At 48.7% G+C, this 17,941-nt stretch overlaps 1 protein-coding gene across 1 annotated transcript in view; it reads right to left on the bottom strand.

The window, feature by feature from the left end:
• Positions 1-216: 216 nt before the first annotated feature.
• The window catches only part of LOC121297292 (peroxisome proliferator-activated receptor gamma coactivator 1-beta-like), a 36,325-nt gene continuing 18,600 nt past the window's right edge, over positions 217-17,941 (bottom strand). The window contains exons 2-12 of the mRNA XM_041223530.1: positions 8,700-8,885; positions 7,839-8,042; positions 4,589-4,711; positions 3,360-4,242; positions 3,201-3,246; positions 2,877-2,929; positions 2,100-2,649; positions 1,747-1,798; positions 1,293-1,411; positions 952-1,103; positions 217-453 (exon numbers count right to left, since the gene is read on the bottom strand). Of these exons, the coding sequence (XP_041079464.1) occupies positions 362-453; positions 952-1,103; positions 1,293-1,411; positions 1,747-1,798; positions 2,100-2,649; positions 2,877-2,929; positions 3,201-3,246; positions 3,360-4,242; positions 4,589-4,711; positions 7,839-8,042; positions 8,700-8,885 (2,460 nt within the window). The 3' untranslated portion in view covers positions 217-361. The remainder of the gene's footprint in view (positions 454-951; positions 1,104-1,292; positions 1,412-1,746; positions 1,799-2,099; positions 2,650-2,876; positions 2,930-3,200; positions 3,247-3,359; positions 4,243-4,588; positions 4,712-7,838; positions 8,043-8,699; positions 8,886-17,941) is intronic.

Raw genomic sequence — 17,941 nt, 5'->3', positions numbered from 1 at the left:
CAATGGGGGAAACCCTATTGCTACACAGCCCTGCCCTGTGGGGTGGGGGGGTGTTCATGTTGTGAACACACACACACACATACATACATACACACACACACACACACACACACACACACATACACACACACACACACACACACACACACACACACACATACATACATACACACACACACATACATACACACACACACACACACACAGGAAGCAGTTTCTGTTCAATGTAAACTTTTTTTTGTTTTTTTTTTATAAAAAAAGAGACAAGGTATTTTTCTTCTTCTTCCAATGTTAAAAAGGTAAACATAAGGAGTTGCCCTGGTTGAGGTACTGAGGCGTGCCCCCGTTGAGTTAAGGCTTGTCAGCGATGCAGGCTCTTCTGTGCCTCCTTCAGCAGGGTGTCGAAGTCCATGGCATCGTACTTGCTCTTCACTGGGCCCAGGCCACCATCGTCTGGGGAAACACATTCGTTTACATTGCGGAACTAGCTGGATACCAAAGGATTAATGCTAGAAGTGGTTTCAAAATACACTGTGCAGCGATGGAAATAAGACTGCAAAGCAGTGTGATCCATTCCTGGTTTTACTATGTTTAATAAGACACAGCTCAGCTTGTTGCCTACTCACTGTGACTAATGAAGCTCCTAGTAAAACCTGGAAGGGGTGAAACTGCTATGCAATAGGATTTGTATTCCCATCCCTGCAGTAAAAGCCCTCTCCCCAAATGTTTTTTCTAAAAGGTATAAAATGCAGAGTCTAAAACTGGTTGACACTTTGATGGTTCTGTGGTTCTGTAACGAGCGAAGACTTAAAAGCTAATTGTTGTTAAGAAACCAAATAGAGAAAAGTTTAAGTGTAATTGTGAACCATTTGTCAGGTAGCAGCCGGCCCCTGTTTCAGTGCAGCAGGGGCTCTCTGTAAGCAACATGAGAGTCAGTGCCCTTCGCCTCACCCAGGTCGATGTAGGGCTTCCTGCAGAACCTCCGCAGACCTGCAATGGTAATCTGGGGGGCGGGCTCTCGTCTCTTCCGAGCCACCTGCTCATTCCTCCAGCCCGGAGGGGTGGAGCTAGTCTGCTGGTAGGTAATGAGGCCACACCTCTCGCTGAGGAGAGAGCAAAATAGTTTACAATCCCTGCAACACAAAACCATTTGAAGTGCATCAATACAGCACAGATCGATCTGTTCTTTTACAGAAACACCAAAGCCAGAGGATCGAGCTTTCTGGGAACCTCCTCTTTGTGTTTGGGGCTGTGGAAATGTAACCCAGTTAAAATAAGGCTCCACTACGCACTTGTTCTTCATGACGATTCTGCAGTCTTCCAGCTCCCCGAATGACTCAAAGCGTCGCCAAAGCATTGGCTGGGTGACTCCGTTCGGGAGGTGGTGAATGCACAACACGCGACAATCATCCTGCACAAAGAAACACAATAAGGAATGTGTTTATTAAAACTGCACGAAGTCCTTGAGATGCACATATGTTTCAATAATAGAATAGACACCCACACACACACACAAACACACACCCCACACACACACACACACACACACACACACACACACACACACACAACAAACACACACACACACACACACACACACACACACACACACACACACACACACACACACACACACACACACACACACACACACACACACACACACACACACACACACACACACACACACACACACACACACATACTCACTGACACACACACACACACAACTTTACTCCCACTTACACTGCTTTTATTTCTTTGTTTCTCCTGGTGACACGTCTCTGAGTTCTCGCAGCTGTGGACAGAGATAGGGAAGCTTTTGGTTTTCTTGGGAAATTAGGCTGATAAAAAGAACAGCTTTAAAGAAGTGGTTAAGTGCTTTGCTAGCAGGTTGAACAATGCAGCCCACACATGCTTAACATATTCAAATATTCAAACCTTCCCAAAGCATATCCAGCAATATGTGACACTTACAGCAGAACCATCTTGTATAAATAGGCTTCACAGTTCACACATATAAAGAAAGGCACTATTTGCTGCAACTTTATGGCATGGGATGAAGAGGTGGGACGACAGAAATAAGCAGCGTCTGCTACCTGAAGCTCTGACGCCCGTTTGGAGATCTGGAACGACAGCAAGGGGTGAACGAGGCGGGTCGTCCCGGAGTCGGGAGTCGTGACGAACGCTCTGGGGACTCCCCGGAGTTATGGGGTGCTAAGGCTAGGGGTGACCCGGATCGGGATCGCGGGGAGCCCTCCCCCTCGCTGGAGAAGAGCCGCTCATCACATAGTGGGCCGAAGTGTCGCCTCAGCCTGGCGTTGACCCCATGCTCTTCCTCCTTCTGGCAGGCAGGGGGCAGCGGCTTCTTGCGGCGATCCCCTGGCGCGCTCTGCAGGCAGTAGTCGTGGTCCCCAAAGGTGCGCTGGACGCTTCTCCTGCCCCCCTGGCTCACCACTTCTTCACTCGCCTTGCCCTCTTTACGCAGGTGTGCGTACAGCTCTGTCTGTTCAGGCATCTTTCGCAAGGCTGATCTCCCTCCTCCCCCCGCGAGCAGGCAGGAGCCTTTTGGGGGGGACTCTCCTTTGACCTCCGGCTTGAAGAGGTCGTCCTCGAGTTTGTGTGGAGGTGTGGTGGGAGGTGTGAGCCCTGTGCACACAAACAAACAAACATCAACGCGAGTTGGTCATGTTTTAGTTAATTAGTGACGTTCAACAAAAAGGTGCGTCATCAAATGATCAGTGATCTCATTACGCATCAGACAGGCAGACTATCAGGAGCCTCACGCTTCTCGTACTGGGACCTGTATAAGGAGATACGTATCGCATTGTAGCACTAGTGTATAAAGAGTGGCTCTCTGTGAAGAGACTGCTTACCTGCTGTTCCACACAGCTCCACTCTCAGCGTCTGTTCAAAGGGCTTGTTATCACTGCACAAGACAGAGGAGAACATGAATGTCACACATTTCAGAAGTCATGCCAAAGGTATTATACCAACATCTAACCCCAATATAGTGCTATGGGCAGTATGCCAACACAGTGTGGCAAAACATGTTCACATATACGACATGACAATATGCAGATTGCTATGGTACGGAGTTTGCGTTCTCACAAAGGGAAGCAGTGAGTTACAGCCTCTTGGTAAGATACCTGTTTTGCAGTTGACTGATTTATAAATCTATGATGTAAGCAGACACCTACCCTTGGGGCTTGGGAGCCAGAGGAAGGGTCAGGCAGGCACGTTTTTCTGTAAGAAACACCAATGTGGAAATGAACAACAATTAACAGAATGAATTAGTCAACACAAAACAGACCCCTGGCCTGCGCAAAGCATAATAAGTTTAAAAATATCAGCTGTACCATTTTGAGCTGCCGATGAGTTGATCACTGCTGACTTTTCCAATTCCTTCTTGCAGCAGGTGCTTTGACTGGGTCTTTCTACTGGGTGGCGCTTCGTAGACCCCGCCTCTTTCTCCTCCCCCAGGCCAGGCACTGGCTCCGCCTTCACCCTCCATGGTCCTCCCCCCCTGGGCTTCTTGGCGAAGCGCCTGGGGCATGACGCCAGTCTCCTGGAGCGCCTCACAGAAAAGGAGGCCCCTTCCACTTTCCTTCCCTGCGCTGACGCTGCAGGCTCCGGGGTGCAATCTGGAGTCGTCTCCTGCTCCGTGGCTCTCGGAACAGCATTCACTGGCTCCGGTTTGACATTCGTCACAGGGGGCCAAGGCAGAGCCCCTTTGGGAGAGCGGGAGGTGACATAGGGAGGGCTGCGGATCCTGTAAGGCTTGCTCACATCGTAGCAGGAGGCTGACTCCAATAGCTCCCTGAGTAGAGACTGCCCCTTCACCTCTCTCTTGCGCACAAACACGCCCCGCGTGCGCTCGCAGCTGTCTGTCTGAGGGGCCGCCTTGACACTCGGCAAGGGGCAGTCTGGCCTGGCTCTCTGCACGGAGCCTGGGCACTCGCGCTCCTTCCTGTCCGCGCCGGGGTGCTTGCGGACGGGAAGGCAGTAGGTGTGCATGTACCTGATGAGATCCACCACCGAGCGCAGCTCCTCTGGCGAGGAGTACTGTGGGGGGCCAGGCGGAGTTGGGGCCTCGGCCTCGCTGGAGGAGTCCTCCTCAGAGCCTCTCTCCTCCTCACTGTCCTCAGTCTCGGGGCCGCAGGTCAGGTGCCGGTGCAACTCTGAGCATTTGCGACTGGGGGGGAGGAATCCTCTGGGCTTTCTGTCCAAGCTGCTCAGACACTGTGGGGACAGCAGGGGACAGACGTGACCTCTCTGTTAAAGAACTATCTTAACATAAGATCATCTCACTCATCGGAATTCTAATGTAAAAGCACAAGTTTTTTTTGCAGTTTTTCTTTACCATATAAAAGAGATGTGCTGATAAATTGACAACAAGTTTTGATTTAATTTTTAGTTGGCAAGAATTTGCTCTAAAACTAGAAGGTTTCGTGTTAAAAACAAAAAGACCACTCAGAAATATCAGCCCATCTCCAAGCAATTTGCTTAGTAAACGCTGCAAATATATCCTTCACAGTAATGCAGCTCCAACATCTTCAGTCTTAAAGGAGGGAAGAGAGGCTTTTACCTTGACTGAAGGCCGCTGGGATTTCGACTTGTGGACTGTGCTGCTATGGCGATGGATGCTGCCTTGTTTGTGTGTTTCATCACTGACAGGTACGTTGGCGGGGGAGAGTAGGAGCTTCTTGAGCTGTGGGGAGAAGTTTGGGAACAACTGTAATTCACACATAACAGACATTGACAAAGATCACTGCTTAAAAACACTATAATCCCCTATACCCCCGAAACCACAAACCCCTCCACTCTGCCCCTTGCCCCAAGCTGCAAAACCTGGACATCAACCTCCTAAATTGAAGCCCCACTTCCAGAGCTGCATCGAGTCCTTGCTGAGAACAATTGTACAGTTCACTTCTAGCAGTTTCAATTGCTGGAAAAGGACCAGAGGAAGTTGCTTATAGACACTTGCATTGAGATTGACGAAGCAGGACACATGTGAGATTATTTTCTATAGCATGGTCTGGCTCATTCTCGTTCTACAAAACAGTCAGGTTGAAGGTGAGAGCCCCCCACTGACCAGGAGGACAATAGAGGGCGACACACAGTTCCCATTTGTGCCAACTTGGCAATATCATGAATGATTTTGTTTTTAATAGTATCCGCTGGGTAATCAAGGAAACGGGGAGAGGGTTACTACATTCAATGAAAAACAGTCTGGCACTATGAGAAGTTTCCTTCATAAAGACTGTGCTGCTGTCCGCAGTCTTCTGGCTCCTCTTATGAATACTTCCCTTGTTCTCTATTGAACAGGCGAATCACTTTGAATGAGGTGCAGTTACAGGAAAAGAACACAAGGTGGAGCTCTACACCACTTAGAAGTAGACAATTTCACAGGCTTACAAAAACCAGAAAAAAAAAAAGAAATCCTGTGGTTAAACTTGTGTAGGAGCTTTCTCAGAGCCATTCAGGGATGACTCGCGCATTCTTACTGCTTACACTGTTACTTGTTTATCCCTTCATATACACCAACACCAGACAGAAGGATATTTACATCATCAGATGGAACACAACGCAAATGCATGGCGATGCAGACGGATCACATTAGTTTACTGCAAAGCTACGTCTTCGCTGGTGTTTATCTTGGCGAGAGCCGAATTCAAATTAGCATGAAGTTCAGCATCTAATCTCATCTAATGTAACGGAAATCATACAGTTTATTAGTCATTCTCCAATCCCAGCTAGAAATTCCAGAAGTCATGGTGCATAGTAGCTTCACTGTAATATTCTGTAGCATCTACACCCTAGTGGAATTAAGTCCTCCAGTAAACTAACCCAAATGTGGCAGGATTTTATAAACCAGCTTGATAACCAGTCACCTGCAGACAGACCATTGCTGACGTTTGCAGCTTGGGTCACTTTCAACGGTATGCACTCCGTGGCTCCTTGCCATTCAAGGACTAACATTAGCATCCCATGGAAATAAAAAAAAAGTCCTTGAACTATTTGTGCTGAGCAGCGGGGCCTCAGCCCTGAAGAACTCGCTTGTGTTCCTGCTTGTCTGTATTCTGCACCACATGGTCCTGTTACTGGGGGAGATGTTTTATAAAGGAAAATGCATTCAAGACACGTTTTGCACAGCCAAGGCTACAGATCAACCTGGAATTCATTGCCGTGCCCCGCTCCTAACTCCCAATTCTGAACTTTTTAATTACACATTTAAAGGCACTTGCCAAAACAGAGGGTTTTATTGAACTCAAAGACATGCTTTTAAATGAAAACACCTTCCTTCCTGAACAAAACCCATTTCCAACCTAAGCCCGTTTCTTAATTACTAAATGCATACTAATCTTTTAAACACATCACTTAAACATCTTACATACAGAAAAAGGTGTAAAAAAAGGACAAAAGCATCCACATGCTGAATATACCACCCCCTTTACACTCGCCAGATCAAAAGCTGCACAGTGTTGAGTTTCAATGCAAAACACATCACTCAAATCCCTGTGTGATTTTAATGAAATCTGGAACGCTTCTGCATCCAGGCATCGCCAACAAGCCACAATTTACAAAACACAGAGTAAGGTTGAAAAGGGTAATTTGATGGAGCCGCTGTTCTCTTTACTTGATTGCATCCCCACTACTGTCTTGCTTGCAGCAGGCAAGTGTAAACGGGGTAACATCAGCTTATTTAGTCAAATGAAAGGACAGGGGGTAGTCACACTATGAGAGAGGGTTCAAGTGAAAAGGGTACAGCTGTTCACTCTGTCAGTCACAGCTCCACAGACAGGAATAGGGGACCTTATCTGGACAGGTAGAGGATATGAATCACAGTAAACCCTCCGAGAGAGAGAGAGGGCGAGAGAGGAGAGCGTGAGAGTGAAAGACAGTCATGAGAAGGAAGGGGCGCTGCAGGAGAGGCTCTGAGAGTGTGAGAGAGTGAGAGACAGTCATGAGAAGGAAGGGGCACTGCAGGAGAGGCTCTGAGAGTGTGAGAGAGTGAGAGACAGTCATGAGAAGGAAGGGGCGCTGCAGGAGAGGCTCTGAGAGTGTGAGAGAGTGAGAGACAGTCATGAGAAGGAAGGGGCGCTGCAGGAGAGGCTCTGAGAGTGTGAGAGAGTGAGAGACAGTCATGAGAAGGAAGGGGCGCTGCAGGAGAGGCTCTGAGAGTGTGAGAGAGTGAGAGACAGTCATGAGAAGGAAGGGGCGCTGCAGGAGAGGCTCTGAGAGTGTGAGAGAGTGAGAGACAGTCATGAGAAGGAAGGGGCGCTGCAGGAGAGGCTCTGAGAGTGTGAGAGAGTGAGAGACAGTCATGAGAAGGAAGGGGCGCTGCAGGAGAGGCTCTGAGAGTGTGAGAGAGTGAGAGACAGTCATGAGAAGGAAGGGGCGCTGCAGGAGAGGCTCTGAGAGTGTGAGAGTGAGAGACAGTCATGAGAAGGAAGGGGCGCTGCAGGAGAGGCTCTGAGAGTGTGTGAGAGTGAGAGACAGTCATGAGAAGGAAGGGGCACTGCAGGAGAGGCTCTGAGAGTGTGAGAGTGAGAGACAGTCATGAGAAGGAAGGGGCGCTGCAGGAGAGGCTCTGAGAGTGTGAGAGAGTGAGAGACAGTCATGAGAAGGAAGGGGCGCTGCAGGAGAGGCTCTCCAGCTCCAGGGGTCTCCAGCAGTAACATGTCTGAAAGAAGGGGTCTGTTAGAGCGGTTGCTATGAGAATCGAAAAGCCCAAAATTAGAAAAATTCAGACCTTTGTTGCCTATCATACCCATGCTGAGGGGTAGTCAGAGGCCCATCCAAATCCACCATAAACAGGAAGGAAGGGTTCTTACTAGAGACAGGTCTTCAGTCTCTGGGCTGGGGGGGGCTGGGAATGGGTGACTTTCTTCCAAGTTGGGCTTCTCCTCCTCCTCCTCCTGCCCCTCAGCCACCTCCCCAAGCGAGGGGAATACAGACAGCCCCCCCACCTCGTCCACCACCATCCCATCCAGACTGTCTGTGAGGGCAGCCAGCAGCGCAGCATTCTCCTCTTCTGTCTGAGGGGGAGAGAGTGAGACAGAGAATCAGTGAGACAAAATCAGTGAGAATGAGACAGTGACTGAGAAAGAGAGTGAGACTGAGGGAGCGAGAGAGTGAGACTGAGGGAGCGAGAGAGTGAGATAGTGAAACAGTGAGAGAGTGAGACTGGGGGAGCGAGAGAGTGAGATAGTGAAAGAGCAAGAGAGTGAGACTGAGGGAGCGAGAGAGTGAGACTAGGGAGCATGAGAGTGAGATAGTGAAAAGATGAGAGAGTGGGACTGAGGGAGCAAGAGAGTGAGATAGTGAAAGAGTGAGAGGGTGAGACTGATGGAGCGAGAGAGTAAGTCAGTGGGAGAGTGAGACCGAGTGAGTCAGAGGATGATGCTGATAAAGTGTGGAAAAGTGATATTCTATGAGACAGTGAGAGAGTGAGACTGAGGGAGTGACATTATAGAGGGATTGAGAGTAAGTCAATGGGAGAGTGAGACTGAGTGAGTCAGAGGGTGATGCTGACAGAGTGTGGAACAGTGATATTCTGTGTGAGACACTGAGAGAGTGAGACATTCCACCTGTTTAAAAGCCCCATTATTTCTATCGGGGAGAGAGAGTGAGATTACAGAGAAACGCCAATCTGCTGCCCTGCCCTGGTTCCCCCCTGCTGTAACTGTGCACACCTCAAAGAGCTCTGAGTCGCCCACGCTGAACTGGCTGGAGGCAGAGGAAGCTGCTGATTGGTCATTGCACCATTGCAGCTCGCTGAGGCAGTTGGCAGAATCGAAATCGCTGGAGTCCAGCTGGAAGAAGTCAATCTCAGGGAAATCAGCGTCCAGGCGGTCAGTGCAGACTTCCTTCTCCCCGAACTGCAGGAAATACACAGCGAGGACGGGTCAGTGCAGCACAGCAAACACAACAAACACAACTGTGTGAATTAAACGCAGCAGAGCAAAGGCTGTCCCTCGCACGACACACAAACAGGATCAGGTGGGTCCATATCAAACACAGAGGATTACTGATGTATCACAAGAGCTCCACCACCAGGCTTCCTGCAGGAATTAGAGGCTATTAGACTGGTCAATACATCAGAGTGCATTGCTGAGTCAGGGTTAGACCGCCATGCATTACACGCTATCAGTTATGTCAGGAGTTCCTATGTTCATAAGAAAATGTACCAAAACTAACTGTGGATTATGCAGATATCAGGTTGTGATAATAAAACAAAACAACACAGTGCATTAGACAACATTGTTTGGAGCTGCTGCAGGCTCCTGTGCTGTTCTGAGCTATCATCATCACTCAGAACCGTACAGTAGTAGGTCAGCTGCTTGCTGAGCACACTGCTTTTTATATTGAATTATTCAAAGCCTGGAGTACGCTGTGTTCTTTCTTGTGTTCTTACAGTTGGTCATGCTTCAGCATACAAATAATATTAGAACAGGATTGCTTCTAACCCGCAGCTCTGTATAACGTGTTAAAAGGATAGAGTTAAGATCAGAGTTAGGGTCAGGGTTAGGGTTAGGGTCAGGGTCAGGGCCAGGGTTAGGGTTAGGTCAAGGTTCAGAGTTAGGGTTAGGGTCAGGGTTAGGAGGGTCAGGGTCAGGGTCAGGGTCAGGGTCAGGGTTAGGGTCAGGGTTAGGGTCAGGGTCAGGGTCAGGGTCAGGGTCAGGGTTAGGGTTAGGGTTAGGGTTAGGAGGGTTAGGGTTAGGGTCAGGGTCACGGTCAGGGTCAGGGTTAGGGTCATGGTTAAGGGTCAGGGTTAGGGTTAGGGTTAGGGTTAGGGTTAGGGTCAAGGTTAAGGTATGCTGTATTTAAAAGGAAAGTGCTGGAGTGTTTTTTTTTTTTAATTTCAGGTGGAGAAGGTTAATCAGTGCCACTGTGCTTTTCATTTCCTTTAAAAGCTCACCCCTCCCCCTGAGCCTGTATCAGTGCTGACTTCTGTTTCAATACTGACAGAGACACACCCTGGCAGGCTGAGGGAAGCAGGGGTGCACTTTCCAAACAGGCCTGGTCCCAAAGGAGCAGACATTAATACTCCTCTCACACCCGCGCTCATGTGCCTCGGTGACTCATCCCAGCTCTCCGGCAGCTGCTGCTGCAACCCCCCGTATCCCCTCCCTTCCTCTCCGCACTATTCCTGGCTCACGGCATTAAGAAAATGGGACTCAGCAAAATCAATTCTAATGCATTCTTCCAGCTGGGTTTTATTTCCAGACCATCTCTGTCTTTCTATTGTATTCTTTACGGTTTGCAGCGTTAATCAATGAGAAACAACAATCTTTCATTTTCTTTTCTTTTTTCCCATTAAGGTATTGATATGATTTCCTCTGCTAGATTAGCCACCTGAGAAGTAACATTCCTTATTACAAGACAGGACTGATTGGACAAGGGAAACATACTGCCTGCCTACTTGCCTGCCTGCCTGCCTGCCTGCCTGCCTGCCTGCCTGCCTGCCTGCCTGCCTGTCTGCCTGCCTGCCTGCCTGCCTGCCTGCCTGCCTGCCTGCCTGCCTGCCTGCCTGCCCTGCCTGCCTGCCTGCCTGTCTGCCTGCTGTCTGCCTGCCTGCCTGCCTGCCTGCCTCTGCCTGCCTGTCTGCCTGCTGTCTGCCTGCCTGTCTGCCTGCCTGCCTGTCTGCCTGCTGTCTGCCTGCCTGCCTGCCTGCCTGCCTGCCTGCCTGCCTGCCTGCTGTCTGCCTGCCTGCCTGCCTGCCTGCCTGCCTGCCTGCCTGCCTGTCTGCCTGCCTGCCTGCCTGCCTGCCTGTCTCTGCCTGCCTGCCTGCCTGCCTGTGCCTGCCTGCCTGCCTGTCTCCTGCTGCCTGCCTGCCTGTCTGCCTGCCTGCCTGTCTGCCTGCCTGTCTGCCTGCCTGCCTGCCTGCCTGCCTGTCTGCCTGCCTGCCTGCCTGCCTGCCTGCCTGCCTGCCTGCCTGCCTGCCTGCCTCTCTGTCTGCCTGCCTGCCTGCCTGCCTGCCTGCCTGCCTGTGCCTGCCTGCCTGCCTGCCTGCTGCCTGCCTGCCTGCCTGCCTGCCTGCCTCTGCCTGCCTGCTGCTGCCTGCCTGCCTGACTGCCTGCCTGCCTGCTGCCTGCTGCCTGCTGCCTGCCTGTCTGCCTGCCTGTTCTGACTGCCTGCTGCTGCCTGCCTGACGGCCTGCCTGTCTGCCTGCCTCCCTGTCTGCCTGCCTCGGATGCTGCCTGCCTGCCTGCCTGCCTGCCTGCCTGCCTGCCTGCCTGCCTGCAACACTGCTTCCCTCAATCCCTCATCTCAATCTTTTTTTCAGAAAGCAAAAATGTTGTGCATTTCAGGACAAGATTGCGGTAATGCCCTCTCGAAGCACAGTTAATAACTGTGAAAGTCTGCCTGTGTCGTTATTATTCTAATAAACTTGTGACTTACTGTAACTTCAACTTGTAACTGTAACTTGTAAGTATATCTTTTAGATCGGCCAGTACCAGTGCAAGGGGAGGGGCTCTGAAGAGACACAATCCTGGCTGATGCATTCAGACTGTGTTGGTGCACAGCAAGTGCTGAATTCTGCAGCAGTTTCTTTTTTTACTGTACGCCACGTAGAGTTAAATGCTATCTCTGCAACAGCGTTCATCCCAGCCTGGCTTGAGAGTAACCCTTTTACACACGGTATTGAGACCACTCAGCAGCGACAAATCCAGCCGTCTGTGTTTCTAAGACCTGCCTGGCTGGTGCAGATTTAGAAGTTCCTGTTTCCAATCAGCCAGGTATTAGGGCATTAAAGATGTATCAGCAATCCATTAGGAAAGGGCTTTCTGTTCTGCAAGTGGCCCCAGGGCATCAGTACAGCATTTGTAAGCAAATAGAATAATCAAATAAAACAAGGAAAGGTAAACACAGCTCAACATGCTTTCCAGTTCTGTTCTTCGAATTCCATCCTTCCTGCCTCTACAGCGCAGGGCTCAGTGTCAAGAGGAGTGCTAAAAATACCCTCATAATTACATCCCACAGCATCCATTGCTATGTGTTACACAAATGTCTGCCAGAGGTCCACAGCTGTGTCCCACTCAGTCACCGAATAAGGCTTGGCTGCTTCCGGACAGTTTATTGTTGTCTCCTAGGAATCCGTCAAGCTGAGGGATGTGTGCGGGTCGTGCTGCCATTCCTGTGCCCTTTACTTTGAACCACTCTCTCTGAAACCAGCACAGGACCAAAACATTCAAGACCTTTGTGTACAGGACCCAAAGTCGACCGTCAGAACTCACAGGAATTTAACAGGGCAAAGGATAAGAGGGTCCCATTATTTCAATGCAGAAAGCTGGGATCTTACAGGACTGAGAATCACAAAGCTGAGATCTGACAGCCAGCAGATTCAGCTCGAGTTTCAGACTGAATAAGCTTCCAGCCCACTCAGAAACGCCTGCCAGGTAACAGACGCCTATCTAGGAGCCCTGCCCTGCTGGAGCTGGCTGCTATCTAAGCAATGTTAGATTTAGCCATTATCCCCAGTCTTGTGACTCACTCATACACAAGCTGCTCGTGATGGGTCAGGTTTCTCAACAGCTCAATAGCTAGCGATGCCAGATTCAGATGGATGCTACAGCCCTGAAAGGAAGAGGTTGGCAATAAACACTGATCTGCAGCCAGAGGTAACTGGTTTAGTGTAAACCTGAGCCAGTAAATGTGGAGAGCAGTAGTTAATGCCAGGCCACGAGGGACTGTCTCCAGAATCCACTGGAAGCCACAGCGTACCTGATAATTCAGAGTTTCACTGCAGCTTCCCAACCATTGCATACTGGTGACTTATCCCAGGACAGAACACCTTCCTGACATTGTCACATTAAACGCAGGGCTGTCCTGGCAGCCCGCAGTGACCCTACGCCTGACTGACATTTGAACTTGTTGTCGCTCTGCATCGGATCTCTTTTCGTTCATTCCGTTTGCACCTCTCAATTTCAGAGCACTATAAGATTGAGTTACAACTATAATTTGCAACGGCATGTACAAAGGACTGAGCAACAGCAAGTACTGTAGCGAGTGGACCGGTCAATGGGCTTCAGTAAATCCACGTGGCAAGGCTGGCATCTACGTGCTGCCCGCTCTTCACCACAGCAGTAGAGCCAAGTTCCCACGCTACTATTTCTAATCCAAGCTCTGTGTGGCCAACAGTTAAGCCCATAATTAATGTAAGGCACCTGAAGCCAGCATTTTAGCCGTTCGAACAGGCATTTTCATCAGCACCAAGCACAGTGACCTAACTGGCCCCAGGAAAAGCAGCTCAGTGCAAATCGGAATTTTATCCTAGATAATGAACACCAGATTACAGGGCAAGCATGACGAGGACCTGGAACTGCAGCACTAACCCTACATACACACAGGGAGTGCAGATCAGGAACAGGCTCGGATAGATTCCGGCAAGATCTGCAAACTCAACAGGAAGAATAAGAAGAATAAGGACCAGAAGAGGTGCTCTACCACCACTACTGTAGTAGCTTCTTACAGGATACTAAATTAGACAAGTATGGTGAATGCAGCGATGTAGAGTAAGCACACTGTAAAAGCTTTTAAACACATTGTAAAGCATGTTCAAACACATACAGTCGTAGCTCAAAGTGAAATAAAGCACACATGACAGGGAAGCACAGTACAGCACATCACAGCCAAGCAATACAGCAATACTGTACGTATTTATAACTTCAACACTCACAAACATTCTGGTCTGGAAGACAAATTTGTTGCTTTTTTAATGTCTGAAAGCAAACTTAGGGTCCAACCAAGACAATGAGCTTTACTCTGCAGACCCCCATGCTCAAGGCATGTCCACACACGCACACAGACAAGCACATGTGAACATGAACACGCACACACGTGCAGATACGCACGCTCTGGTAGAAAGCTGGGCTCTAGCCCAAACTCTTTTCTTTTTCTCTTTTTTAAACTCCACAGAGGCCAGCATCGCTGAACATTACAACAGGAAGGAACCCCGAGCAAAGTGAGGTGCAGCGCAAACCGTTAAATCATATCGAAGTGACCCAGACGATCCTCCCAAACTAATAAATCCTGGGAAAGCAGTCAGCTACTCTGTGGCAGAGCACAGCTCTGCCCTTTAGAAATTGGCAGGGATGGGGTTAAATTCCCCTACCTGCCTGGGTTCATTGTGTTCAGGTGGCTGGGGTTGATTAGATGATTAGTTTAATTAACGATCAATCAGCGCCCAGCCACCTGACATAAAAGGAGGCCTCTGCTTCTCATTAGAGAGGAGGGAGCTGAGGAAGCAGGTTGGTGGTTTTTGGAGTGTGATTGTTGAATTTTGATAAATCCAGTGCAGGCATTGCCCAGCCTGGAAATTGTTATTTTTGTTAGTTTTGCTTTTGTCCTTCTTTTTGTGTTTAAATCGCTTTGTTTTGGCCCTTGTGCCCTTTTATTTTTGTGTATTTACAATAAAATAATTTATTTTTTTGAACTACAGACTGTCTCTGGGCCTCTATCCACTCGCCAGCCTGCCACATACTCGCTGAAGGGTAAAACAAATAATGAATGCTGATTTTTTTTTTTTTAAACTCTCCTACAGTTTAGACAGTACAAAGCTGTTTGTTTGTTAATATAAATGGCAGGGCAGGGCTGTGGGCTGTTGAATCCCTAACCTTTGTAACTCCCAGTCAAAAAAAACTGATTGTGATGACATGCATTCAAATCACTGCAGAACCCCTCTGTCATGGGTGGTTGTTTTGGCTCAGGTCCGTTCCCAGTCTATTGTTCAATGCCTTTGGGTTGCTTGTGAAATGGTTCATTATGAATGTAAATTACTTCTTTCATGTCAGAGTTCATGTTTTGTTTTTTTTTACTATACAGTAGCACCTGTGTTGCCTCTGATTCAAATGCATGGCATTCAGAAGACTTTAACTGCTGTCGGTTTTTGCACTTTAAACTAAATCTGAAATGCAAACCCCTATAAATCAGCAGACTCGGTGGCATGTGGGGCTGTAGTCAGAGAAACAGCAAATAATCAAGGCAAGCTCAAACACTGGAACAGGGAGGGTACTGTGTGTTAATCAGAGGCAGTGCATAAAGGAAAAGTTTCACTAAGAAATAGAGAGTTAACACAGCGACTCACTCAAGCTGCTGCATCTTCTTCTTCCTTTGCCTTTAACATGGGTGTTGCTAGGCACCACTGCTGCAGTCTCATCTCTAACCACTAGGGGTGCAGCGATACATAAGTTAGTGCAACTGCATGCCAGAATTTATATTTTTTTTTAAAAAACGCTCCTGCATTATCTGTAGAGACACAGCCATCCAGTGAGCTAATAAAACCTTTTGCTAACTCTGGTCCAATGCCAACAGCTTTAATCTAGAAATATATTGTGCCCTGAGGGGGTTCAGTTCAGTGCATTTCTCAGTGTGCAGCATGTTCTTTCCTGTAACAGAGGGAAACACCAGCACTACAGCAGCATGCCAGAATCCCAATTATCCAAAAAGAGCACAGCCTTCCGTGTCTGGGAATTGCGTGTGATGGATTCAGATAGCTCTTTGAAATGATAGCCTTGGCATGCCTATAAAACAACACAGCTTGGATTGCACAATATCGGCACAGCGTTCGCTGCAGCACACGGCAGCCTGCATCTCACCCCACGTGTTCCAGTAACCTCACACCAGCCGAGGGATAATCAAGGGTCCAGACTCGGGACAAAAAAACACCTGTAATGCAGATCCGAGGAATAGGAATCGAGCCTCCACTCTCCCATCTGTCACACACGGGGTGAACACACGTCACTGCCAGTGTAGCGCTTTACTGGGTCACTGGCAGGGCATAGAGGAGCCAGTTGAAATCACTGCTGAAAACTGATTGTACATGGATAGAGAGGGACTGGGTGTGTCAATGCAACAGAGGCATACAGGACCAGTCTGTAACTGGGAGAGTGGTCCCCCATCCCGTACCATGGATAGAGAGGGACTGGGTGTGTCAATGCAACAGAGGCATACAGGAAAAGTCTATAACTGGGAGAGTGGTCCTCAGTCCCGTACCACATTGGCACATGCCAGTAAGTGTTAATTAGCCCACGTATAATTGCCACAGGTATAAACGGTGAGTCCAGGATGCTGTAATAGGGTATAGGAACCTGCCACATGTAGGGGAGTGCATTCAGCTAGAGGACTGAACTGGTACAAGCCCTAAAGAGATTTTAGGAGCTGCTTCTCCCAGATAAAAGTGAGCAAAAAGCACCTTTCTACCCATCAGGTCATGATACAAGTTACTGCCCATATGGTCTACTCTGTAATATTATAAAATGATCATCATTTTTTAAGTGAGACAGGGGAAGAATGCACACATACTTACTATCAAGAACCATTTAGTGTACTACTAGGTACAGTTGATATGCAGTGCTCAGGGTTATGCACTAAAATACACAACCCCTGATATATTCATGTAAGATTCATGTAAGCTTGCATGATCAATCAGGAGGGAGTGATTCATCTAGCCAGACCAGAATCTAGCTACTGTGTTTATTTTTTAAACCAGTATCAAAGTTTTAACCAGGCTTGTTCATTAAAACAGCTGCATATGGTGCACAGCAAGGCAATATTGTGTTTTAACTGACAGACTCTCCCACAGATCAGTTCCTGGAGAAGAGATGGGACAGCAGACCACCGCAATACAGACTGAAGGAGATCTGCAGCCATCCTATACGAGGTGAGACTGGCAGCCCCTCTGGCATAAGCAGCATGGAGCAGGAAGAGAAGCAGAGCTGAAGAGCGGAGCTTCAAACAGCCACATCTGCAGTGGAAACAGGGAGGGGTGTTTTTTCCCTGTTCTCTGAGAACGGCCCATGGAAGAGCTGCATGCCTGTACCAGCGAGTCTAAATATGGTCATAGTTCTGCTGCACTGATCTCGTGCTGCCTCTGAAGACATCCCCGAGGAAATATTTCATCTGCTGTATAAACTGCGGAGAGGAGGCCACATATTTTCTGGAGAGGTTATGTAAAGAGGGCCCTGTCATGTGACGCTGCACAGTCCTGTCATGATGTGATGTACGTGAAATACTCTGCACCTATTCTGGGGTTTGTTTTGAAACCTGAGACCTGAAATCTTTTGCAGGGAGTTCATAAGACATCTTCTGTTTAGTTCTATAACCTGACTATTAGATCTTTTAGGCAGAAGCAGAGTGGGCTGCAGAGCTGGACCTGAAAGGGGTTACAGATCATTTAGGTAGAAGCAGCGTGGGCTGCAGAGCTGGGCTCTAGCTGAAAGGGGTTACAGATACACTTGTTCTGCACTGCGATATTTAAATTTACATTCCAGCATGCAAAGTGCTGTGCTATGTAAACGTATTCCACTATCACGTACATGCAGTGTATGTGTGCCGTCGACTATGGAAGCATGTTCCTGGGCTGGTCGAAGGTCTGGAAGGGTGCCACTCTGCCACAAGCAGACCCTCCACATCCCTCACTTGGCTGACTAATTAGACTGAAAGTAACTCAATCCCACAATCAGACAACGAGGAACCAACAGGCACTGTGGCATTGAACTCTGAGACAAACCCTTTATAAATGAATGATCAGGCTTATTCTGCTTTAAATATTCATCCCACTGGAAGCCCTGCCCTGCCCTGCCTTGGTTAAACTCCATGAGCTACCTTTAACTGCCACTGGAGTGATTGATGCAGTCACAAGTGATTTGGCAGGAGGATGTATTTGATTTGAACTCCGTTCAAAACCCTACCTTTTTTTTTTTTTCCTAGTATACCATTTAGAGAATACTGTCCAGTCCCTGATTTGTAAACACAAGGCTGCCCTGCCTCCACAGCCCCCCAGTCCTTCAGAGACAGACAGTGCCAGTGGGCCCTCACACCAGGACCGCTGCTTCATGCAGGAAGGGAGTTTCTCCTGATGCTGTGACTCAGAGACCAGGCTGCTTCCTTGCTAGTAGCCAAAACTGCCTGCATGTGATTGCTCTCCCACTTC

The sequence above is a fragment of the Polyodon spathula genome, chromosome 22 (assembly GCF_017654505.1).
Source record: "Polyodon spathula isolate WHYD16114869_AA chromosome 22, ASM1765450v1, whole genome shotgun sequence".
In the NCBI taxonomy this organism is placed as follows: Eukaryota; Metazoa; Chordata; class Actinopteri; order Acipenseriformes; family Polyodontidae; genus Polyodon; species Polyodon spathula.
Note: the sequence above shows the minus strand (reverse complement) of the source record. Positions and strands in the feature narration are given on the sequence as shown.